The 26,767-nt window shown below is 32.2% G+C and overlaps 5 protein-coding genes across 5 annotated transcripts in view; 3 read left to right on the top strand and 2 right to left on the bottom strand.

The window, feature by feature from the left end:
* Positions 1-549, bottom strand: part of HELRODRAFT_176855 (hypothetical protein) — a gene marked incomplete at both ends in the record, with an annotated part of 1,436 nt that extends 887 nt beyond the window's left edge. Inside the window, one exon of the mRNA XM_009025113.1 lies at positions 321-549. Coding sequence (XP_009023361.1) covers positions 321-549 — 229 coding nt within the window. The remainder of the gene's footprint in view (positions 1-320) is intronic.
* A 1,292-nt stretch (positions 550-1,841) lies between these two features.
* HELRODRAFT_176856 (hypothetical protein) lies at positions 1,842-7,596 on the bottom strand (the record flags this gene model as incomplete). The annotated part of the gene is made up of 7 exons (XM_009025114.1): positions 1,842-1,894; positions 2,836-3,026; positions 3,341-3,442; positions 3,963-3,967; positions 5,000-5,214; positions 5,781-5,909; positions 7,515-7,596. 7 exons carry the CDS (start codon positions 7,594-7,596, stop codon positions 1,842-1,844), a joined length of 777 nt encoding a protein of 258 aa, XP_009023362.1.
* A 2,948-nt stretch (positions 7,597-10,544) lies between these two features.
* HELRODRAFT_176857 (hypothetical protein) lies at positions 10,545-11,822 on the top strand (the record flags this gene model as incomplete). The annotated part of the gene is made up of 2 exons (XM_009025115.1): positions 10,545-10,638; positions 11,077-11,822. 2 exons carry the CDS (start codon positions 10,545-10,547, stop codon positions 11,820-11,822), a joined length of 840 nt encoding a protein of 279 aa, XP_009023363.1.
* A 1,896-nt stretch (positions 11,823-13,718) lies between these two features.
* On the top strand, positions 13,719-16,899 carry HELRODRAFT_192903 (hypothetical protein). Its single transcript, XM_009025116.1, has 6 exons — positions 13,719-14,142; positions 14,449-14,614; positions 14,820-15,132; positions 15,400-15,485; positions 15,604-15,824; positions 16,193-16,899. Exons 1-6 carry the CDS (start codon positions 13,970-13,972, stop codon positions 16,344-16,346), a joined length of 1,113 nt encoding a protein of 370 aa, XP_009023364.1. The 5' UTR covers positions 13,719-13,969; the 3' UTR covers positions 16,347-16,899.
* Positions 16,900-18,621: 1,722 nt separating this feature from the next.
* Positions 18,622-21,044, top strand: HELRODRAFT_176859 (hypothetical protein; the record flags this gene model as incomplete). Its single annotated transcript, XM_009025117.1, has 6 exons — positions 18,622-18,797; positions 18,973-19,138; positions 19,267-19,579; positions 19,722-19,807; positions 20,474-20,698; positions 20,946-21,044. The coding sequence occupies 6 exons, from the start codon at positions 18,622-18,624 to the stop codon at positions 21,042-21,044; spliced, it is 1,065 nt and encodes a 354-aa protein (XP_009023365.1).
* Positions 21,045-26,767: the final 5,723 nt, after the last annotated feature.

Consider the following 26,767-nt stretch of genomic DNA (forward strand, 5'->3'; position numbering starts at 1 on the left):
CGGGTAAAATAAAACCAACAAAACGAACGCAGGAAGATAAATTTTTGAATTTTGGATTTGTTTCTCTTGATACATTGAAACAGGAATGGGACTCGTAAAGAAGTTCTGAAACGTTATTTCACCTGACGACACGGAAGAGCTAACTGCATCGAAATGATAAAGATGACAAGGACATGGTGATAATAACAATGATGATAGTGTACCTAAAAACACATCCATGCAGAATAAAATTTTTTTACACTAAATATATTGAATAAAAATAAAATGAAACAAATTTTGAATGACCAACCGTTATTTTTATTGTTAAATAGAACACTAACTTTTTTTAATTTGATAAACAGAAGTTAGTAAGCAGTATTTCCCAGTACATTTGATTGTATCGGAAGCGAAACTTCCATCAAGACAGTTTGTGGCCGTTGGATAGACGCAGTCGTAACACTCAACCGATTCTGTCTCTGGCAGCTGTAATGAGAGGAGAATGAGAACACTGTAAATGATGAAAGGGAGAGAGAGTGAGAAGGAGAGAGTTGCCGGTTCGGTCAGACCCATTTCCTGTGTTAATTGTTTCGGTGGCTACCGATTTAGACCAAGCTTCTATGAGGATTAAAAAAAGTTAGGCTTGAATTAGGAGTACGAGCAAAATTAATAATTTTAAATATTTTAGATCAGACTATCAAAATATTTTGAATTAATTAAATTTATGATCAAATTATTTTTCAAAAAAAAAACCTTAAGCAAAGTTACTTCTGAGATACAACTTTGACCAACTGCTTACCTCTTGTAACGCTTATAACTGTGTTATCATTCGCTAACAAAACTGTAGCGATTGGTTGCACAGGTAGATTGAAGGACAAATATATACATATAACTATATATATATATATATATATATATATATATATATATATATATATATACTAGCATTCACTATATATATATATATATATATATATATATATATAGAAAGAGAGAGAGAATGAGAAAGAGAGAAAGAGAGAGAGGAGAGAGTGAAGGAAACAAAGAAATTTATAGAGACTTATAAACTAGTCTTAATTGACTTACAAACATCTTTGTGTATTTTAATACTCCGAGGGCAAGCACTTGGTTAAAATTTAAGTGGGGGCAATTAACTTTATCTTAATAAGTCGCTTAGTAATTACAAGAAATATTAAAATAATTATAATAATTATTCATCTATTTGGCACCAGTGGTATAGTGCAGCAAAGTCTCAAAGACCACACTCACCTTGATTATTGGATGAATGACTGTGTGGTCTTTATTTCGTTTGTGTGCGTGCGTTGCACGTGTGTATGTGTGTCTGTATGTATCTGTGTGTGTTTATATCTGTGTGAATGTGTGTCTGTATGTATCTGTGTGTGTGTGTTTGTAAATGTGTGTATGTGTGTCTGTATGTATCTGTGTGTGTTTGTATTTGCGTGTATGTGTGTCCGTGTGTATGTGTGTCTGTGTATGAGTTTAAATATGGGAGAGACACACTCATACAGTGAGAAATAAAAAGAGAAATAAAGAGAGAAAAAGTTAGAAAGGAAAACCAAAAAGGAAGCGGCAGATTGAGAGAAAGAGGAGAAAGAAAGAGAGAAAGAGAGAAAGAGAGAAAGAGAAAGAGAGATAGAGAGAAAGAGAGATATATAACAAGGCAAAAATGTAAAAGAAGAAAAAGAGATACCAACGATAAAAGATTTGCAAGAGGGAACGCTTAGCGAGGAATAAAGATAAAATGTAAATACTTGAATGACTGTTGAAGAATGCCGAAACGTTCCCGTAAGGAAATGCTAATTTTATTGGTATAAATTTTTTTATAGCTATTGATGTTTTCAATCTTAGTTAGTGTTGTTGTAGTTGATGTTGTAGTTGTTGCTAGTGTTATGGTTTGCTAATGGTTTGATTTTGTGAACATGTATGTTAATGCAATAACCTTGTTGACATTAAGGTTATAGATAACATGTTTTTTGAGGGTTTCTATTTCATCTGATTCCTTTCCAAATATTATCTAGTATCGACTTTTATGGCCTTATAACTTCGTAGTGTCGTAACCTGTGGAAGCTTTTATTTAACAAGTATCAATATTATTATTATTAATATTATCAATATTATTATTATTAATCTGTTACGGGCGGCGTCAGTGAAAGGAAGAATAGTTAATTAAATTGTATTTGAAGTGACATCATTTTGCATGTTTGTTTGTTTGTTTGTATTTGTATTTGTATGTATGTATGTTAAAACCAAATCAGTGATGAGTGACACTAAACAGTCAAACATCTGAATGAAACCAGTTAACAATTGATATCTCGTTATTCGCTCACGTCGGCGTTTAATCGAACATTTTCGGTAACACAGACGCGCAAGAACCTTTGCAGCAAACAAGAGATATGATTCATGGCGGAAAATAGTTCTCTGCCGCTGGCGGACCTGACACTTATCATTTTGTACATTTTTTTCATATGTATGTATGTATGTATGTATGTATGTATGTATGTATGTATGTATGTATGTATGTATGTATGTATGTATGTATGTATGTATGTATGTATGTATGTATGTATGTATGTATGTTAAAACCAAAACATGATGACTGACACTGAACCGTCAAACATCAAGTAACAAATGGATTAACACTTTGATTTGTCGTTAATTGCACATGTCGGCATTCAGTTGGATATTTTCAAGCACACAGACACGCAGGAACCGCTGCAACAAGCACGAAATGTGGTTAGTTGCGAAAAACAGTTCCCTGCTTTCGCCTGATCTGACGCTGATCATTTTACATATTGCCTTAAGAAATTTAAGGGTGTTGGGGTCCATCGGGCCGAGAACCTCGATACATATTGGCAAGAATTCCATCGAGGGGAGGGCGTTCCCATATTTTTTCATTTTCTCGTCCGCTGCCCTGGCCGCGGCCAAACCGCATTCTTACATATCGTTTGGCAAGGGTGCCAGGGACCGTAACATCCCACGCCAAACATCTGCCGGCTCTCCAAGGTATTAGTGTGCATCCGTCCGGGCGCCTACCATCATGCGCAGAAATGCTGGATGGTTCCTTGAGAACCGGGATTGAAGGGATTGTTTGTTTGTATGTATGTATGTATGTATGTATGTATGTATGTATGTATGTATGTATGTATGTATGTATGTATGTATGTATGTATGTATGTATGTATGTATGTATGTATGTATGTATGTATGTATGTATGTATGTATGTATGTATGTATGTATGTATGTATGTATGTATGAATGTATGTATTGGCAAGAATTTCATCGAGGGGATGGCGTTCCCATATTTTTTCATTTTCTCGTCCGCTGCCCTGGCCGCGGCCAAACCGCATTCTTACATATCGTTTGGCAAGGGTGCCAGGGACCGTAACATCCCACGCCAAACATCTGCCGGCTCTCCAAGGTATTAGTGTGCATCCGTCCGGGCGCCTACCATCATGCGCAGAAATGCTGGATGGTTCCTTGAGAACCGGGATTGAAGGGATTGTTTGTTTGTATGTATGTATGTATGTATGTATGTATGTATGTATGTATGTATGTATGTATGTATGTATGTATGTATGTATGTATGTGTGTGTGTATGTATGTATGTATGTATGTATGTATGTATGTATGAACCCGTTTTGATGAACAAGCCATGGTTAGGCATGCAATCGTTTCCGAGTTCAACTTTTATCTATGTCCCTGGTCTCGCACAGTCAGGTATCTAGCAGCTCCATCCAGAATGCAAAAGGAATTACATTTTTGTAATAAAAGTGAAAGAATGTGTTTTAAATAATTGCCTTCGTTAGGGTCACCCGTTATATTAGCTATTTTAACTGTATGTATGTATGTATGTGTGTGTGCTTGTGTGTGCGTGTGTGTGTGTGTGTATGTTTATGTTTGTATCTTTTTCTGTTTTGTTTACCCTTTTACGAGTTTTTTTAATTATATACATACACCTTCTTACTTCATCTAATTCATATTCATATTGTGGTGATGAATATTAATGATCTATCAATCACCTTTTCCAGTAAGGTTATGGCAAGTTATATCTATTTATAGCACGGTATCAAACAATGACGTAAGCAATTTTAAACGATTGTCATTGGTTGAATCAAACTTCTGCCCCGACCAATCACGTTAGCCGATTTTTTTGAGTTCCATTATTTTTCAGAATTTGCTAACATGTTAAATTTTTTTATTTAGACTTTTCACTAATTAAATGAAATTAGTAATCACAAAATTTTTTGATGAATGTGTATACAATTATGTACACCACACACACACATACACACACACAAACGCACACTTACAATATATATATATTTGGATGTATAGATGGCAGATAATTTTCCACAAATTACAAACAATAAAAATTATTCTAGTATTATTATTCATTAACTTTTCATAATTACAATAATAATGATATGAATAATTTAAATTATTAAAAGAATTAATTCCGAATAATTGCCCTACATACATAGGAGTGCTGCATGTTATTATCTCAAGATTGATCGGACAGGCAGGTGGGTAAGTAGCTTTTAGGTTAAGTTTAGATAAGTAGCTAGATAGATAAATAGATAGTTAGATTAATGGATGAATGAATGGACACAAGACAGACAGACAGACAGTAGGGACAGACAGTAGGGACAGACAGACAGTAGGATAGATAGATAGGTAGGTAGGTAGGTAGGTAGGTAGGTAGGTAGGTAGGTAGGTAGGTAGGTAGGTAGGTAGGTAGGTAGGTAGGTAGGTAGGTAGGTAGGTAGGTAGGTAGGTAGGTAGGTAGGTAGGTAGGTAGGTAGGCAGGCAAAAAACAAAAACAAACTAATTTGTTTCGCAAATTTTCGCAAATTTAACTATCCAAACTCAAAAACAACCTCTAAAAACCATATTAGTAACGGACAGAAGATAAAAAAAAACATGCAAACATCACCACAGAGTACCTGCAAAGAAGAACTTTAAAAACGAACAAAGTAAAAAAAAATTTAAATCAATTCCCACGTTGCTGGCTCCGTTGCAAAATTTTGTAGCACAAAGACACTTTATGAACGTCTTGGTCTGATGACAACCCATATTTATTTCACCATCACCATCGTCGTCGTCCTCTTTATTATTATTGATATTTTTCTTTTTAATGTTATTATTATTATTATTATTATTATTATTCCATTTATCTATGTGGCAGTATCTTCTAACTTCGACAATCTTGGCTGTTTCTGAATAGTTAATTTTTAATAATTTAACAGTGATTTAATTATTTGATTGATGTACATATAGTACGATCGTTTTCAAATTAAATGAATGAGTTTATTAATTAATTGATTGATTGATTGATTGATTGATTGATTGATTGATTGATTGATTGATTGATTGATTGATTGATTGATTGATTGATTGATTGATTGATTGATTGATTGATTGATTGATTGATTGATTGATTGATTGATTGATTGATTGATTGATTGATTGATTGATTGATTGATTGATTGATTGATTGATTGATTGATTGATTGATCGATCGATTGACTGATTGATTGATTGACAAAGATGGATAGATAAATGGATTGAATAATAGTTTAATTGAATAATCAGTTAACTAAACTATCAATCAAACAATTAGTTAATTGATTTAATAGTTAATGGATTGGTTAATGGAATGAATGATTGGTTATCGGTTTGGTTAGTGGATAAATAACAATTCAATAAGACATCCTCAACGTATTTTAAAAGATTTAAAGTGAAAAATTAATTTGAAAAAAAAAACAGCCACGCCCTCACTTACGTTCGTCCAGCTTGACAAGTTTGGCGCAATACTCGCCGAAACAAGTCCAAAACTGGCAAGGTTTTGTAGACGAGTTCGTATTGCAATTATAACACATTAACGACGCATTAACACTGCCAATTAATGTCTCTGTTAATGTTATAATTATTATTGATGTTACTGTTGTTGTGGTTTTTGTTGTTTTATATGTCATTGTTTATGGTGTTGTTGTTGTTGTTTAAGCAGCTCTTAATGTAACTGTTGCTAGCATTGTTGTTGTTAATATTGTTGTCGTTGTCCTAATATATTTATTTTGGTGTTACTGTTGATGTTGTCATGGTCGTTGTTTTAAATGGCACTATTTTGTTTCATATTCCTAAATTAGGGATAAAATTATCAAATTTGTTTAACTTGAATGTTTCATTTAAACTTCCTTGAACGTCAAACCCGGGATTTTTCAAAACTACTTTATGTAAATACATCATAATGATAATGTTTTTTGTCATTATGTATTTGGCACCGTATCTTAAATAAAACCAGAAATATGTGACATCTATGTAAATGTATGTGTCTATCAATCTCAATTAATTTCACTATTAGTATATAGTTATGTTTATATGTATGACTTTTATGTAGACAAGTAAAAACAAAGACACAATAGATACATTAATTATTTATTTTATAGTTTACGTAAGTTTATGTTGACGGTTTTAAAAATTCAACGAATTATTAAGTCAGAACAAAACAGATTAATATAAATTTAAATATTTATATTTTTTCATACAAATATATATTTATTTATCATTATTTTAGTAGTAAATAAAAAATTTATAAATATTTTAATAATATATTTTAATTATTTATAATATAAATCATATATATGTATCAATATATCATACTAATTGGTTTATATATAGTTGTTTAAAATATTGATACATTGCTTATTTTTTTTGACAAATCACCTATTTATTTAACTCATTTTTATTGATTCCTAGACCTTGAGCATGTTACAGCCGTGTTGTTACAATCTGCAGAGAAATAGTTCTATGGTATTTGAAAAATAATTAATTGAAAAATTAATTGATTGAAAACCGGTGCTACAACCTAGTTTAATTAGCCAAAAGTCAAACAATCTATGCATCTTATGACGTTTTTGTTAATGACATCATTACGCATAAACAAACAACAACAATATGTTAAAAGAGAATAAGGTTTTTATTTAAAATTATTTAAAATTATTTATAATTATTTGAAATTATTTATAATTATTATTATAACTCTTCAAACAAGTCATAGTTTAGTTTGGCATTTGTTATAGATAAAATAAAATAAAAATCACAAAAAAAAAATGCGACTTCGACCGGACCGCAGCCGTCTTTCGGTATTTACCCTCATCCTGATTTGGGCATTCTTTCGAATAGATACGGTTCAGTCGGTATGGTGTTATAACTGCGAGACCACATATTATAGATGCACGACTTATTGCGAAGGAACATATTGCACTAAGACTGAGTCATTCCCAATCAGTTGGTGTTTTTTTGCAGATTTCTTCACATTATTACATTATAAATATAATAATATGGGAGAAATGCTTGTAATAATAATAATGAAAATAGACAACACTAATAACGATTCTTAATTATGATATAATAATAACACTTTCATGTATTTTAAGAACTTGAAAATTTTCGACATCCCACTAAAACCAGGCGGAGAAAAAAAAATTAAGAAGTCGTGTTCTGCATTCGCTCTAACTGGAGTTGGGTGCCTTGACGCCAGAATAGCTGGCATCGGAGCGATCAACTGCTACTGCGAAAGGGCATATTGTAACGGCCATCAGCACATCCCTATTTCGATGCCACTGGCCGTCATCTTACCGATTTCAGTTTCTGTGTTTGGGTGTTTGAAGTTGTGGTGACGGGGATGTACCGGGTATTTAAAGGGGCCAGGCAGGATCTGTCCCGGAAATCATCACAGGATATAACCTTCTATAATGATGACCCATTTAATAAAGTAAAAAATATCCGGATAATAAAGCGTCTTCAACTGTTTGGGCTTTAATAAAGAACATTGTAGAGATAATATGGAATAAACAAAATAGGCGAAAAAATTTTGTTTAAATAGTTAGGGGCTTCAATAATTTCTTTGTTGGCCCGTGGCTTACTTACCTCAAAAAATCCGTGTGGTGGCTGTAGTTGGATTGGGGTTTGGTTTAATTTGGTGGTGATATGGTGGGATGTTTTTTGTATTATGGTGTAATATGAAAAGTTGTAACTCAGAATCTGAAAAATTGCGGATTTATATAATATTAAGAAGAACAATGACATTAATAATAACAACATTAACAGCCACAACAACATTTACTATGATAGTAGTTACTATTATAATGACCATGACAAACACTTAAATTACGATTTTTCGAAATAAAAAATATAGAAAAAATTATCTAAATGATAAAAAATTATCTTTTTTTCTCGTGCTTCATACTTTTAGAACAAGAACATTGGCGACCATCGGCCTCCAAAAAATCCGATCTTTAACACTTTGTAGTAGTTGAAATATGGTGATATACAAAAAATGACACAAGGTTTTCACGAACCTCTCTTCCCTGCAATTGTGTTTAGTGTTTAAATGTGTTTTAATATTGACATGAAAATTATTAGAATAGTTGAGATCAACCATTTATTACTTTTTTAACCATTATTAATGTTAATTTTATTAGCGTTAGATTTAATAGCAGGAACAGCAGCAAAACAGCAGCAAAAGTAGTAGTAGTAGTAATAGTAGTAGTAGTAGTAGTATTAGTAGTCGTAGTCGTAGTAGTAGTAGTAGTAGTAGTAGTAGTAGTGGTGGTGGTAGTGGCTTCAGTAGTGGCAGGGTAGGTGCTAAGTTAAGTCAACATTAATTGTTTTTGACCAATATATATTCAAATAAATGGTATACTGATTGGTAGAAACCTTTGCCGGTATTCGTAAAACACATTATTATTATTATTATAATAATAATTATTATTAATATTATTATTATAAACTCATGGCTTTTGTTATTTGAATTGCTATTTAAATTTAGGTTACGTGTTTGTTTATATTATTCTTTTGTTTACTTCTATCTGTCTGTCTACCTCTAAAGTTTGTGGAGTGATTTTATAATTTTTTTTTAGAAAGTTTATGGTTCATAATTTGTATTATTTGTAACAACAACAACAACGACAACAACAACAACAACAATAATAATAATAATTATTATTATTATTATTATTATAATAATAATGACCATAATAACGAAAGTGATCAAAAAGAATAGGAAAGCATTTTTTGGTGTCGAATACCACCTAACAAACCTCTGTTCATTTGCATATTTTTTACAGACCGCCATGCTAGAATCTCAATATCTTTATCGTTGTCTACAACAGCACATAATTTAGTGTCATCTGCAAATTTTGAAATTTTAGACTTTATTCCTAGATCAATGTCATTGAGGTATATTACAAATAGTAACGGTCTTATTACGGATCCTTGAGGAACCCCACTGGTAACATTAAAAAAATAAACAAATTAAATAAAAATTCCAAAAAAATCATACAAAATCACATTCTCCACATTCCATTCACCAAAACCAGATCACATCCCTTAGCGTCATGGGCCACAAAATCGTCAGCGACGAAGACACTAAATTTCGGCACCAAGACTACTCAGACCGACAGCTGCGACCGCAGCCACAGCAGCCACATCCACGCCAGACGGCGAGTCCTATGACGAGTTATCAAGAAGATTATTTCATATTCCATCTTATTGTGGCTTTCCTGGTGGCTTCACTCGTCATTGGGATCGTCTGCTGCTTCTTTGGAGCCAGAGAAGCTGATAAAGCCAGGCAAGTTGTAGTGAAGGAGGAAAAGAATAAAGTGGAGAGGCATTGAAATACTAACATTAATTATAACTGAACTAATTATAATATTAATTAGAATCAAAACAATAAAATAACATTGATAATTGTATTAATGTTGCTGAGAACAAAAAATACTTTTCAGATAAATCCAAATGCTAGTGTAAATAAACTAAATGATAATGAAAATTTTAAGAATGATAAGAATTTTAAGAATCTTCAGTTTATAAAAAGGTTATGAAATAGAGGATGGTAGTATAGCATTAATAAAAGTAGCAGTTATAATTATTGTTATAAATTTGTTATAAATGTTTTATCATTATTAATATTATTATTAATATTATTATTATTAATTTATTGCAAATAAAATGTTTTGGTAGCAGAAACGCGTCCTGGATTTATTTTTATTTATTTATCTTCTAAAAACATTTTCAAACAACTTAAGCAGCTAATAAAAATTGAAAAAATATAAAAGACGGAGACCAGATTTATTACAATTGTTGCTGTTGCTGTTGTTGTTGTTGTTGTTGTCATTATATTTATAATAATTATAATTACTATAATTAATATTATTATTCAATCTTTTTGAGGAATATAATTATGTATGTGTTCAAATTCATGAAATAATTTTGATCTTGTGACATGGAGTGATGAGCTGTGAACCTTCTCTTTCTCGTAAGAATCACCGTTAGTAGACCTACTAGTAGTGCTATAATAATAATTATGTTCATAATTATAGGTATATTATTATTAGTAGTAAAATCAGTATAATAATTATAGTTTTAATTGTAATTTGTAATTATTATATCTAGTTGAGTTATTCCATTTTCAAATATAATGAAAAATATACTGTTTAGAAATTATTTCAATGTTGAAAATTTTTAAAAGATTGGAATTTGGAGCATGGAGTTTGTCGCAATTTCGCTTTGGTCCTGCTTCTTATTGGTTACCTCTTCAAGGCAAGTCGAGGTGAATGTCATTCTTCCAGCCGTTTCAAGTAAGTGAATGAGTGAAACGGAGTGAATGAATGAATGGGTAGGTGAATGAATGAATGAATGAATGAATGAATAAATGAATGAATAAATGAATGAATGAATGAATGAATGAATGAATGAATGAATGAATGAATGAATGAATGAATGAATGAATGAATGAATGAATGAATGAATGAATGAATGAATGAATGAATGAATGAATGAATGAATGAATGAATGAATGAATGAATGAATGAATGAATGAATGAATGAATGAATGAACGAATGAATGAATGAATAAACGAACGAACGAACGAACGAACGAACAAACGAACGAACAAATGATGAATGAATTAATGTAACGAAGTGAATGAATGAATGAACGAACGAACGAATAAATGAATGAAGAACCAAAAAAATTAAAAAATGACTATTTTATGGCTAACTTCCATTGAAACCAGATCATGTAGAGGAAATGACGGAGACGAGTGTGACAGACAGTGACATGAACCACATGAAAGATAGCAGTAAAGAAGAGACATCAACTAAAACAGCCAAAAAAAAGATATCCGATATCGAAAAACCTAACAAAAACGTCAACAGGAACATGAACATTTTGACAACGAACCACAAAAAAGCTTCAAAAACCACTAGCAACATTACCAATGATCAAGACCCTTTGGCGGCCACAACGGCGGCTGCAGTAACTTCAATCTACAGCCAAAACGACCACCGCGGCAGAAACATTCTTGCACCTACTAATGAGACAATTGCAACAAAACCCACAATCGGCAACTTTCTTGCAACCAACTACATAATAGCAAAAAAATTGATCGGCCGCAACTACAACAGCCACATCAAGCCCAATCGCTCTATCCACAACAGCCACATCAAGCACAATCGCTCTATCCACAACAGCCACACCAACGGCCTACAGACGACCACTCCATCCACAACATCCACCACTGATTTCTACTTCCACTTCAGCGAAAACTACCTAATCAACAGAAATTTCGTCCAAAACAAGCCAGCTGCAAGTCCCAATCCCATTCAGGAAACGGAGAGCTACCTCTTCCTGTACCTCATAGTCGGCTTCCTACTTATTGCACTCGTCATCGGTGTAATCTTCTGCTGCTTTGGCATGAAAGAGTCGGACAAAGCCTTAGCCAGGGGTCATAGGACCAGAGGTCAAGAAAATAATCACTGACGGGGTCAAATAATTTTAATAGTAATAGTAACAAAATATAATAATATTAATCATAACAACCATAATAATAATAATAGTAATAGTAATGATAACGATCTTTATATCATAGCTGGCGTCTTGTCTTTGGCAGCTGCAGATAAAGTTCAATCTAAAAATAGAAAGGGTTTAGGTCAAGATAACTATTGCCGGGGTCAAATATTATTAATAATAATAAAAATAATAATAATAATAATAATGAATAATAGTAATAATAATAACAACAACAATAGTTACAGTAAGGAGAATAAGATAAATAACTCTGATACCATCCTCAACTGTTTTAATATTCGCTAGACTAAAAGTCACAAACTTTAATTGTCACTTGAATTCGGAACATCAGATTCAATGATATCAATAGCATTATTGATAAATATAATTATTATATTATATTATATATATAATATAATAACTAATGTATCAAATATATATAATAATTAATATACTAGATATATATCATGATATATATATATATATAATTATATATATATATATATATATATATATTAGATAATCATAATAAGACAAAATATATTAATAAATAATGAAAATGCTTTTATTTTATAGTATGCTCAAACGAATATTAAATAAACAACGAACGGTATTTAGAAATAAAATATTTATAAAATACATACATTCAGATTATAAATATACATATCCAGTATCATCTATAAAGCAAAGCAGGCATATTGTCTTGAGCTTGTACAAAAGCTAATGTAGCTTTGACTAACTTTTAGCTAAATTCACAAATGATAATCTAACTTTGACGAATCATTTCATAAAACTTGAATACTAGAGCAAAAAAGATAACTAACTTTTCACAAGTAAAATTTTCTATATATGACAATCATGGAAATGTAGAGATGTAAAAAGTAGTATAATTTAAAAGATATGTGTGTGCGCTTGTGTGTGTGCGTGCGTGTGCGCGCGTGTGTTTGTGTATAGTAGTGAGTGTGTTACTCTTATATTCATTCCATTATTAAACAATGTAAAACATTATCGTTATCGACTTTTCAATGCTAGTGCACCACCTGCGGATCTTTTTTATTGAATTTTCAATTAGGAATAAATGGAGTTTAATGATTTTCATCTAAACTTGTGTGATTGTGCGCGTGCGCGTGTGTGTTTATGTGTGTGCGTGTGTTTTTGTATCATCTTGGCTTGCAAACACATACACTGATTACACACACACAGTCTTCTCTCTCTCACACACACCACACACACACAGAGGTTATATATACGTGGCTTTGATTTTGTATGTTTATATAAAGTTATATATACACCTATGCTCACATGTGAATATATATATATATTTCAAAAAAGAAAAAATTATGGTCTATTACCAACATATATATATATTGATATATGTATGTATATATATATATATATATATATATATCATATATACACACATGCAAATATATAAGACATACATATGTGTATTCTCATATATTGAAATGTGAGAATTTTATTTCGGTTTTTTCCATTTTGTATATAAATATAAATAGAATTTATAGAATATTGCAAAAATTATGGTCTATTACCAACAAATAAATAAATATATATATATATATATATATATATATATATATATATATATTGTTATTGTGCGCGTGCGTGCATGCGTGTGTGTGCGTGCGCGCGCGCGCGCGTGTGTGTGTGTGTGTGTGTATAACATTTATTAACAAGTGAATAAATAAATTATACAAAAATGTAAAAATATCGTAATAAAATTTTCACATGTTTTCACCATAAATGTTATTTCGATATTTTTACATTTTTACACACATGACATACACACATATATATATATATATATATATATATATATATATATACATTTATGGTGGTACGTTAAGCCAAATATAAAAATAAAATGCGCTAAAATAAATTGATCAGGCTTGGTATCATAATTTGTTAATTGGTCTGATTATTATCGTATAGTTTTCCGGCAATTAAATAAATAATTAATTATTTATTATTCTTAATCAATTATTAATTGTACTTGCATAAATCTATTGTACTTATTTATTTTATTTTAAAATTTGCGGGTCGGTGTCCATAACATCAAAACAATTATAATTTAAAAAAATTTTTTGAAATTTTGAAATATGAGAACAACAGCCAAAACTCTGTTTGCATTTGCCGTCATCTTTACACTGATGGTCACATTTTTCAGTTACAATAACAATCTGAAAAGATACAAGGATTATCTTATGGAGAATACCATTTTGCAGTGTCCTACCGGTGAGCCATGCGTCTATGAGAGTGTCGTTGATTTGAGGTCAGTAATGTATTGTTTTATTTTAATTTAAAATAATTTATTGAAGATTTTGTTTTATGAATTGTGAATTAGAGAAAATAAAAAAAAAACTTAGTATTTTTTAGAGTTATAATTCAAAACTTCAATAAACTTTCTCAATATCAAATTTAATAAATGAAATAAACAAAAATTGCCCAACTAGAAAATAGCTAATTTTTTCTCCATTCAACAAAACCTCTCTTCACATCTATGATATAAAAATTTGTGACATTTAAACATTAAAATAGCCAAAAGCAAATTTAAAACTTCTCCTACCCACCGATATAGAGTGATAGTCATAACGTACGACCGGACAGACAGTGTCATGAAACTGCTGAACAGTTTGCAATCCCTGGAGCTCGACGGAGATGAAGCCATACTTGAAATCTGGATTGATCGCAACGCCAAGACTGGCATTAACAACAAAACCTATGAAGCCGTTTCAACATTTAAGGTCTGACATGATGATAAGTATGACACATCTTGGCGTAGCAATGAAATCTTAGGGCTGCAGCCTCACGCGATTATATTTGAAAATTAATATTTTATTGTTAAGTTATTGGGGTGTGAAATTTTATTGAATTTTTTTTTAACAGAAAATTTTGTTTTTTAGTTAATTCAAAGTGAGATATTAATATAATGATAATTTTGGAATACAGTGGACTAAAGGCCCGACCAGAATTCACAACCAAACAAGTCATGCCGGCATTATGGGTCAATGGATTGATACATGGAGGCCGAGGGTAGCTCCACCCTTCAAACCCAAAAACATGTCATCAACGATGTACCCTTATCGTCCAGAGTATGGAAAAGAAATCGCTCTGATCTTAGAAGATGATTTATCGGTCTCACCACAAGCTTATCGGTTTGTGAAAGCTGCTCATAGGAAATATGGCGGAAGGGCTGACTACGCTGGCGTGTCGCTGCAAAGTGACGAGGCGAAAGCCCACAATAGCGGAGAAACTCTCAAAGGTAGGTTCTATCACGTTGACAATTCCTCACTCATTTTTTGACTTTTGCTAACAACAACACACTCTTGGCGATTTTAAATAGACCTACACTTGATCCAAAAAGTTTCATTTCGTCATTTATGACCAGCGGAGATTTTTTTGAAATCAATCCCGGTAATGCAATGCATATCTGGTGCTTTTAGCTATCCGCCACATCACATCACATTACATTACATTTATATAGAAATGATGAACTTAACAACGTTTTTATGTTTTTTACGACATGTAGCTCCCGCCAATGAGTCTGCCTTTATGTACGTATGCATCGGAACTTGGGGGTTTGCCCCGTCGCCTCAATACTGGGCAGAATTCCAAGTAAAAATGAATTTTTAAACTATTTTCAATAAACTTTAGTGACATAAACAAAAAAATTTCTTGATAGTTTGTTTAATTTTCTACTACACCAAAAAAATTTTTTTTGGAATCACCATAGGACTGGTTTCACTATGCCCGAAAAATCAAAGATTTCCAACCCTACCTGGATGGCACAACACCAGGCAGTTGGTTCAGAAGTTTCGTCCAACGGGGCACCGCTGATTCTATGTGGGAGATGTGGTTCATCTATTTTGCCAATAAGAAGAATGCCTACACCGTCTTCAGCAACTTGAAATTCGTCAACGGCGATAAGGCGGATTCGTGTGTTGGCATCAATAGGTTAGTTGGATGGTTGGTTGGTTAGTTGGTTGGTTGGTTGATTGGTTGGCAGGTTAACTGGTTGGTTGGATGGTTGTCTGGTTGGTTTTGTTGATTGTTTGGTTGTTGAATTTTAAAATCTTTCAACAAGCAATTTTGTATCATTTATATAACACTAATTTTAGCTTCTGAAAATTTTTTTAGAATATTAAAATCTTGGCATGAATATTCAAAAGTGCAAAATAGCCAAAATAATGTGTTGTGAAATGTACCTCATTATAAACAGAAATGTAATCGCATTAAAACCAAATTATTGAAACGCATGACTGAATGTTTCAACTTTTAACTTTGGTGTAAAAACATTTTCATTTCGAATGCCCCCAAAACAGGCGAGAGGTGGGCCTCCACTACCCAAGCAAGGGAGCCGAAAATTTGTGCAAGCTCCTGGAAGTCTGGGACCCAAAATACGAATCCATGCTTCCAGACAATCCGCTGAAATTAGATTGGACAGGGAATCCTGTCAAGAATGAACGAAACGCATGAAATTCAATGAAAACTGCAGCCCTTTCAATTACTGCCTTCACCGAAAGTTTTCCATAAGACGCACCATCTATTTTTCCAATTTCTGCCTCTCAGATGGAAAAAAAATTAATTTAAAAACTATTTCTATTGTTTGGTTGTTAAAGATAGTGATCACGGCTTTTAATTACGAAGGTTTTCCAGCCTTTTGTGTTTTTTTGCTTGTGAAAATGCGGTTTTGTTTTTTATTACTCTTATCTCTCTGGTCGATCGTTGTTTATATTTTTATAATCATCTACTAACGAATTGATTAATTTAATAATAACTTAATTAATTTTTTTACAATAACTATATTAACTAATCAATGTGATACAAACTCTTTCTAGATTTATTTTTCATTTAAAAGTATTAAGTGCAGATGTGACTGAAAAATTTGATAAAGTTTAAGCATGGACAAACATTTGTTATACACACTTTTTTAGATGTAAAATATTTATCTGTTTGTATTTCCATAGCAGTTTAAATGAAAGTTTATAGCACTGAATGCAATTATTTGCAGATTTAAATCTGAAAAAAAGAGTAAATAAAAATCTAATATAAACGTCCCTAAATAAGTTTGTTTTACTTTTAAAACTAAATTGTCAAAAAATCATAAAAAAAACTGTTTAAAATAAACAGTTGTAATTGAATGTGCAAATGAATTACTAAAAAAAGTATCAATGAATGATTGGAAAAATATCATAATCGTGAAAAAACCATGGAAAATTTCAAAGAAATAAAAAGAAGAATAAATGCATTGCAAAGCATTTTTTTTAGTATACACTTTTTTTTATTATTCTTTAAAATCAGGATCTGACAGACGCAGAAACTGTAACAACTGAACCTATCATCAGACAAAATATTTTTATATATTTTTCAAATAAACTATTCAGGTAAACATGCTTAAAAACGCTTTCGTCAGCCTTAACATTTAATAACTCGATAATTCAATGTCTTACTAAACTAAGCCTTATTCAAATGACACTGGCAGATACAATATCAGCTCACATACACAATACCCAAAACCCCACACTATCTCACATTTGCACACACATACAAACAAACACACAAGCACGCACACAAGCACACACTCACAAACGACGGTAATTTCCGTAACAACGACTACTACATCAATATGACCACAGAAACTGAAACTGTGAATCTTTTCAAATTTAATAACAAACACTACCAAAACGGCAAGAGGCAACAGCAGCTACCACAACTGCGACAACGACGACACATGCAAAACAGCAGCTCAACAACACTTAACACAGTGTAACAATAATAGCTGAACATTAACGACGAATTTGTTCATTCAAGCGTATGAAATGGAATCGCTGAGCAAATTAATGTAACTTTAGTTAAGAATGCGTAAAATGTATTTATGCATATATAATGTATGTTTGTATGTATGTATATATGTATGTATGTTAAATTTTTTCAATGATATCGTCAACAATCTGCTGCCAACCTGGTCTGTTTGTATGTATGTATGTATGTATGTATGTATGTATGTATGTATGTATGTATTGTATGTATGTATGTATGTATGTATGCATGTATGTATGTATTGTATGTATGTATGTATGTATGTATGCATGTATGTATGTATGTATGTATGTATGTATGTATGTATGTATGTATGTATGTATGTATGTATGTATGTATGTATGTATGTATGTATGTATGTGTGTGTGTATGTATCTATGAACCATGTAAGATTTAGTTAAGTTGTTTATGTGTTAAGTTTGTTTATTCGTATTTATTTGAGTAGACATACCTACCCTATATGTTTGTTACATAATTAAGTTATGGTGGAGCTCTAGCTCACACGGTTGAACAACGAAAATATTATTTTAACGGAAAATAAACTCAATCAATAGTTATTTGATCAATATATCAACAATGCTTATTCGTTAATATTGTGTCCAGTTTTGAAAAATTTAGCTGTAAATTTTCATGGTATTTTGATTCACTTTAATATGATAATAACACTAATATTAGTTTTAGCAACAAAAACTATTAATAACTGCAATATTAGCGTTGATCAGTGGCTAGCAAGACATTTTTTGGGGTCGGATCATTCGAAGTGAATCCACAAGTTGAAAGACTACTTCAAATACAGTCTCTACAAAATTCTGTTCTTGAAAATTGTTTTATGATATATAAAAGTAAAATAAAATAACTTATTGATATAAAAAACCTGCCAATTACGAGTAAAAATCTTAGTTATTTCACCAGTTGAAGTTGTGAAAAAAAGATGAAATGTACAGTGAAAACACACCTCGCCTCATTTACAGTTCTAACTTTCCTCATCACCTTTCTTAACTTTCAGGGCCTGATTAGAAAGAATTACCACAGATACTTAATAAGCAGGAATAGCCTACACTGCAGAGCTGGTGTGCCTTGCGTTTACGAGAATGTTGTTGATCTCAGGTTTGCGATTTTCAATCTTGGAAAAAATTGAAAAGATTTCTGTTTTCTAAGTAATTTCTTTAGCATTGCTTGCGATAAACTTTTCCAATTTCCATTTTTCAGATAAATTTTTTAGTTCATCATTAGATTATACAACATGATTTCATAGCAAGCCTAACCCGAAAACTTCTGACAGAGTAATAGTCATAACGTACGATCGTGCGGTCAGTGTGATGAAACTGCTGAACAGTTTGCAGTCCCTGGAACTCGACGGGGATAAAGCCATACTAGAAATCTGGATCGATCGCAATGACAAAACTGGAATACATAATGAAACCTATAAGGCCGTATCAGAATTTAAGGTCGGATTTTCAGATCGTGGTTTGCACGTACAGTATGAATAAAATTAAAATAAAAAAAATTCTTAAACTACATTTATTTAACACATTTTCCTCCTGAATATTTTTCTCCAAATATCAAACCATGTCAGTGGAGGCAAGGCCAAACGAGAATTCACAACCAGAGCAGGAATGTGGGCATCATGGGACAGTGGATTAATACGTGGAGACCAAAACATGCCCCACCTTTCCAGCCACGAAACATGACGTCGACCATATATCCCTATCACGAAAGTTTTGGAAAAGAAATCGCCTTAATATTAGAAGACGACTTGTCAATCTCGCCGCAGGCTTATCGATTCTTGAGAGCTGCCCACAGAAAATATAATCGGAGGGCTGACTATGCTGGCGTGTCGCTGCAAAGTGATGAAGCTCTAGCCCTGAACAGTAACAAACCTCTTTCAGGTTCATTAATTTGTTTTTGTATAGGCGGGGGCGGTTGGTTTATTTTTTGACGACAATTTTAAATGATTTTAAATAATATCTGTTGTTGAATATCAAGTTTTCTATCCAATAATAATTTCCACCTCATTACAATTCAATTCAGCCCCCAAAAACGAATCGGCCCTAATGTACGTCTGCATAGGAACGTGGGGGTTTGCTCCATCACCTCAGTTCTGGGCCGAGTTTCAGGTATGGATAAATATCAATACAAAGTTTCAGATCGTTTTGTTGTCTTTCATGAAAATAACAGAAAAAAATCATTTCATTTTTTCAATTGCAACTATTCATTCGTTCAGCAATTATCCACTAATTACGCACTCAAAATTGAAATATAATTTAAAAAAAAACAACTTTATTACTGATCTTAGCCAGATTCAATTTTGTGGACGTTGGTAGTTCACTTTTTTTTTTTAAATTTATTCTGCTGTTTGAAAAATTTTTAAACGTTTACGCGCTATCTAGTGAATAATATTTCTTGACAGGAACTGTAATTTTAACTTTTTTTGAAAACATTTTCTAGTCCGAAATTTGCTTCAAATAAATCTTTGACTTTCTAATTAATGCTGCTATAATACTGATTTTGAAAACTTTATTAGAGAGAAAAAACATCGCTAATTTTAACCTTCACGTTACGTATTTTGAAATGGGACATGAATATGTTATGTTGGTTGGGACACGGCACTCACTCTGTTATCACAAAGTCAGCTACTAGAAGTCGAGATAAATTACAGCAGAGTGACCAACCACAATCAAAATAAATCAAATATCCAGACACACACAAACACAACTCATGCCACCATCACCAACAAAAAACTAAAATACTATAATAAAAACATGCCACCGTTACCAAATTAGGACTGGTTTCATTATGCCAGAGGAGTTAAAGGGTTCCAACCGTACGTTGATGGTACCGTTGTAAGTAGCTGGTTTAGGCAGTTTGTTAACATGGGAACAGCGGACACCATGTGGGAGATGTGGTTTATACATTTCGCCACCAAGAAAAATATCTTCACGGTTTATAGCAACTTGAAACATGTGAATGGCGACAAGGCGGATTCTTGCGTCGGCATTAACAGGCCGGTTTTTGACGAGTGTTTACAAAATTTTTTGTTGCACGGTTTGTTTGGTTAATGTAAAAGCAAAGTAATGGAAGAGTTATAATCAAGTTTACTTTTCAATTGTCACTTTTAATATTTAATTACGTTTGATTTTGCTGTTTTGTTCAGATAGATAAATGAAAAAAATTAAACAGCAATTATGCATGAGAAAAAGATTTTCACAAATCAAAAAATATTTTAAAAAATTACCCCAAACTCACATGAAACAGACGCGAAAAAGGGCTACACTACCACAACAAAGGGCCAGAAAATTTATGCAAACTCCTGGAACACTGGGACCAGAAATACGAATCCATGCTTCCGGATGATCCGGTAAAGTTAGACTGGTATGGTAATGCTGTTGTTGCAAAACCTCTACCATCACTCAACCGTACAAGCAAAACTTCCACCATAATTCCCACCGTTTTTACCAGAAGTATAAATACTAAGAGAAGAAAATAGCGCTTGTAATAAAAAGAAAAGAATACTACTACAATTACTACAACCGCTGCTGCTACTACTACAACTACTACTACTACTACAACTACTACAACTACTACTATTATTAACAACGATGACAATAATAACAATAATGCCACTTAGCATTTTTGAAAATAGTGTAATGATACGTGGGATGTGATGTTGTACATGTAAGAATATTCGGGTTAAATATTTTGAGTTTTAATTTTTTCTTATTTTTTCTCTTTATTTTTTTTTTTCAAAATAAATAAAAACTCTCGGACCTAATATGTTGAAAATAATGAATCTTGTCTTAGGCGAATGCGGTCACTGCAACAACACTCAAGACAGCCGGACATCTTGATGGCAACGCAATTGTATCAAATTGGATTATTATTTCATCTCATTTTATCATATAAAAAATATTTATTAATCTTGAGACTTAAAAAAAACCAAAATGTTGATTTTACATAAACATATTTATATCCATATGTGTGTGTGCGTGTGTGCTTGTGTGCGTATTTGTGTGAGTATTTGTGTATGTGTTTGTGTGTGTATTCAACTCATTATTTGCTTACATTTGATTAAAAATAGGGCAAAAATATTATCACTTTTCTATTGTTATTAAATGGCTTTTCGTGGAAATGAATCTATCTATCTAACACATTCACTCATCTACTAAAGCATTTTGTAATGTGTTAGATAGATAGATTCACACACATACAAACACACACACACACATACACCACACACACGCACACGTACACACACACACATAAACACACACACATAAACACACACACATAAACACACACACATTAACACATGTACACACAAGCGCACACATGTCTCTCACACACACGCATACGCATAACCACACATACGCACGCATGCACGCACACTAAGCGTGTAAATATTTACATAGAGAGATGTAGAGATAGATACAGAGACACGTATTGCGCCACATACTGCCGTATATTCTAATGCGTTCACAATATTAATAATTCGATGCTATAACCTCTCGGTAAATACCAATCTATACAGAGTAGTCTAGTATATTCATGAAGATTAAAAAAATTAAAAGAGGCACTTTAACTAAAATCTGGAAAACAATTTAAAACAAAGTATTCATGAAACCAGACCAGACAAAAAGATTTTGAGTAAATCCATGTTTAACCCTATGTCGTCAACCCTATATTGCAACACATTCTGTCAACCTGGGGTGTCCTACACCTATCAGGTTCAAACATGATGGAATAATGTTTTGTAAGTATTTTATTGAACATAATATAAACAAGATAATATGAAGCTGATAAAAAATACAATGTTTTTGTTTAGAATAAATTGTAATATATATATATATATATATATATATAACAATGTTATATTATAACTTTTCACAATAGTCTTACCTAAGTTAATTATTTGAGGCAACTGTAAAATATTGATTAATTAGCAACAATGTTTCATAGTTTATTTGTCGTTTTAAGCATCAGTACAGGTTTCACAAACCAGACGGCTGTGATTTTGACAACATGGTATACCGCATGATGAACATCGGCTTTTGGTTTTCCGATCCGATGAGCGTGGGCAAACGCCACATCTCTTCTGTCCTGAAGATTCTGGTTGCTCTGCCTGAACTGCTATGGCTGGTTGAAAACCCATTGCTTTGAATGCCAGCTTCACTTGCTTCTGCATAACAAACGGATTTTCACTTCGTCGTTGAAGGTGTTCTTCAACCAGCTCTTCAGAAAGATTTGGTAAAAATAATCTTTGTTTGTGCATCTTTTTTTCATTCCATTGTGGATTTTTTGCTATCCAAACAACATATGCTGCAACACAAGCAACATCAATGACGTTAAAGAAGAGTGTCATCGGCCACCTGCTAATTTTTCGTTTGCAGCTGTACAGTCCAACTAGGCGATCGAGATTATCTACTCCTGATTTTGTTTTGTTGTAATGATCAATAATGTCTGGTTTGTTGTTGTTGCCAACATCAACTGCAGCATCATGATGCATGCTGGAGAGCAGAATTACTGCTTTCCCTTTTTTAGGAACATAGCTGGTCAATGTTAATTGATTGTCAAAACAAAATATTGATGACAATTCTTCCCTTGATCGATTAGGAAGTAATTCTTTTGGTATATCTTGCTTATTTTTTCGCATTGTTCCAACAATGGTAGTTTTCACGGTCAAAGATCTTCGGCGAGACTACATGAAGTGAAGTAATTATCCATGGTTATATTGATGCTATAACATTTATTATTATTATTTCACATTCATTATTATTATTTCATTATTACAATACTAATTTTAGTTTAGATGACTTCAAGACTATTGGGGTGTAGGACACCCCAGGTTGACAAAATATGCCGTAAGACACTTCAAACGCTCACATACTCAAAACCAAATATTTGAATTAAGCCAGATTTTGCCATATTTTAGGTGAAGGAAGGTTATAAGATGTCACAAAGGTATATAATTTAATTTGTTCAAATATCTGAGATACAGAGTTATTTATACCCTCTGGGGTGTGATACCCCCAGGTTGATGACATAAGGTTAAATTCTAAAATATTTTTCGTAATTTTCCCTTGCAAGCTTTTTTTAACTCCATTTAGAAGAAAAACCAGCTGTAGTCAATGAACGTTTGACGAATTTTTCAAATTTTTTCCCTGCAAATTGCACATTGAAAAATACAGAAGTAGCAATGGAAGTTGTGGATTGAATAGAAATTCATTCCTGATTGCTTAGAAAAAGTTGTAAAGTTGGTTTTCTTTGGCCTCTCTCTCTCTCTCTCTCTCTCTCTCTCTCTCTCTCTCTCTCTCTCTCTCTCTCTCTCTCTCTCTCTCTCTTTCGGCCTTTTCTACTTTTTCAAAAGATTTAGTTGTAGAAAAAATTGTTGATCTCTTCTTTTTCATTTCGATCTCTATCTTTTTATGTTGTTTAAATTTTAAATTCATTAAAAATGTAAATTCTAATACAAAATCTCCTTTTAATACGATGCCATGGGGTTAATTATAATTGATTGATACTATACACTTTCTATAGCCGAGTTCGTATGCCAAGAGTTCATCAGAACTGAAGAAAGGCGTTGATGACTAACTAACTAACTAACTGTTTGTTAATGTTTACCGACTTAAGTAGAGTAGAATGCTCTTTAAAGTACTTTAAATTCTCTTACTAACAACCGTCATCATTTATTATTATTATTGTTGTTGTTGTTATTATTATTATTGTTATTATTATTATCATCATCATCATCATCATTATTATTATTTTGTTAATAATTTTTCGACTGTTCTATTGCAGTCCCTCTTTTATTTGGTCAAAGACGTCAAATATTTGTGATCATTTTCTCTGAGGCCGTGATTGGCTAGTTTAAGTCATCCAATCAGCTTTTGGTCTTGTATTGGCATAACCTAGCTGTTTATTTATTTTGTTTTTTTTTTAATTTTTTATTCCTTCCATCTGCTTTTTTCTTAGTTTTTTGTTCGTGCAATCATTCATTGATTTATTCATTCAATCAATCGTTCTTTCCTTCACTTTTTTGTTCATTCTTTCATTCATTCGTTCATTCGTTTGCCTGTTCATTGTTTGGTTTGTTGTTTACATTATTGTGTTTGTTCAAACGATTAAATCGAATGCACGTAGCTCATTCATTCATTCGTTTATTCATCCATCCATCCATCCATCCATTCTTTCAGTTCTTTCTTCATTTAATCATCATTTATTCATTCATTCATTTATTCATTCATTCAATTATCATTCATTCATTCCAACCGTTTTATAATTAAGCCACTCATACTCGTGCGAACACTCTTAAAAACTTAAAAGCTCTGTTTACATTTTGCAAACTTTTCAGCGTACTATTCACAGGACGACCCTAAAGATGATTCGAACTATTTTAGGCAAACTTATAAATAAAATATGAGAAATTTAAATAAAAGTTTTTAATTTGTTTCAAGAAACATCAATTTTTGTCTTCTCTATTTGTTCATTTGTTGACCAAATTTTCCGTTCATTCATTCATTCTTTCGTTCGTTCGTTCGTTCGTTTATTCATTCATTCATTCATTCACAATCATTCATTCATTTAGTGTGTAAGGTTAAGGTGTCTCCGCGACTAGGGCTGTTTCCTTATTTTTCTCTCCCTCTCTTTTTCTCATTCTCTCTTCTTCTATCTTTCTTCTATCTTTCTCTCTCTTTCTCTCTCTTTCTCTCTTTCTCTCTCTCTTAAACTTTGTCACTATCTCACTGTTTATATGTTCTTCCATGGTTACTTCTGTCTGTGGTGTATGTTGAAGGATTGCCTTCTCGATTGATTCAAATTCAAGGCCACGTAAATAGGAGATTTTTCCTTTGGGATGACGGTGAAAAGAGAGAGACACACAGAGAGAAAGAGAGAGAAAGAGAGAGATAGAGAGAAAAGAAGAGAAAAGAAGAGAAAGAAAAAAAGGAAAAAAAAAGAGAAAAAAAGAAAAGAGATAGAGAAGAAGAGAAGAAACAACAAGAAAGAGTGAGAAACAAGGATAGAGAGAGAGAAAGAGAGAGAGAGACAAGGATAGAGAGAGAGAGAGAGAGAGAGAGAGAGAAAGAAAGAGAAAGAGAATGAAGGATCCTGATTATTTAGAGGAGTTTCCTTTTATTTTGCTTAGGGCCATTAGATCTTTGTGGAAGACTCCATAATCAAATGCGAAATTATAAAATATTTTGTATGGAGTCTTAATGGTTAAATTTGTAGTTTTTGCCAGCTCTTTCGGCTTTATTGCTTTCCGCAAAATTCTTCAGTAGTTTTTTAATCAAAACCAGCGTTTGTTTCTTACGCAAAATTTATGAGACAATTTTGTGGGGACTCATCATATTGGATGTCTATTTTTTGGGGGTACTCCGGTGTAGTCGCCTACCTACACATACATGTGAGCTTTCAAAAATAATTTCATATACAAATCAATTTTACCATGGATGTATTTCATTAAAACACCATATAGATATTACTATACAATAAATATATATATATACAAAAATGTATACAAATGTAAAAATGTTTACAATGCTAGAATGTATATGAAGATTCAAATATATTTATACAAATAAAGTACGTCCTACCTCGGGAAACCGGGTCTCTGGACGCAAAACGAAGATTGATTGGTTGATTGAAATAAAGTGTATACATTTATGTATACAATACTAGTATGTATATGAAAATACAAATATATATATATACAAATGAATGTAGACATTTATGTATACAATACTATTATTAGAATGTAGATGAAAAACATATTATACAAAGTGTACTCACGTGTGAGCAACTCACATCTTGAAGACAAGCTGACGTAGAAGAAAAATATAAAACTGTATGTTTTTGCTGCTCGTCTATGTTTTTTTTTGATTTTCATGTAAAAATTTTTCTATTTTTTACCGTGTTTTTTCTCTTTCGCTATTATTTTTTGTTTATTTTTTTTAAATCGTTTTTCGTCACTTCTATCTCTCTCTCTCTCTCTCTCCCATTTTTTCTTGAATGGATATTTTGTCTCTTCTTTTTCTCTTTTCTCTCTTTTTCTTTTTCTCTCTCTCTCTTTTGCTCTCTCT

Source organism: Helobdella robusta (assembly GCF_000326865.2).
Source record: "Helobdella robusta unplaced genomic scaffold HELROscaffold_40, whole genome shotgun sequence".
In the NCBI taxonomy this organism is placed as follows: Eukaryota; Metazoa; Annelida; class Clitellata; order Rhynchobdellida; family Glossiphoniidae; genus Helobdella; species Helobdella robusta.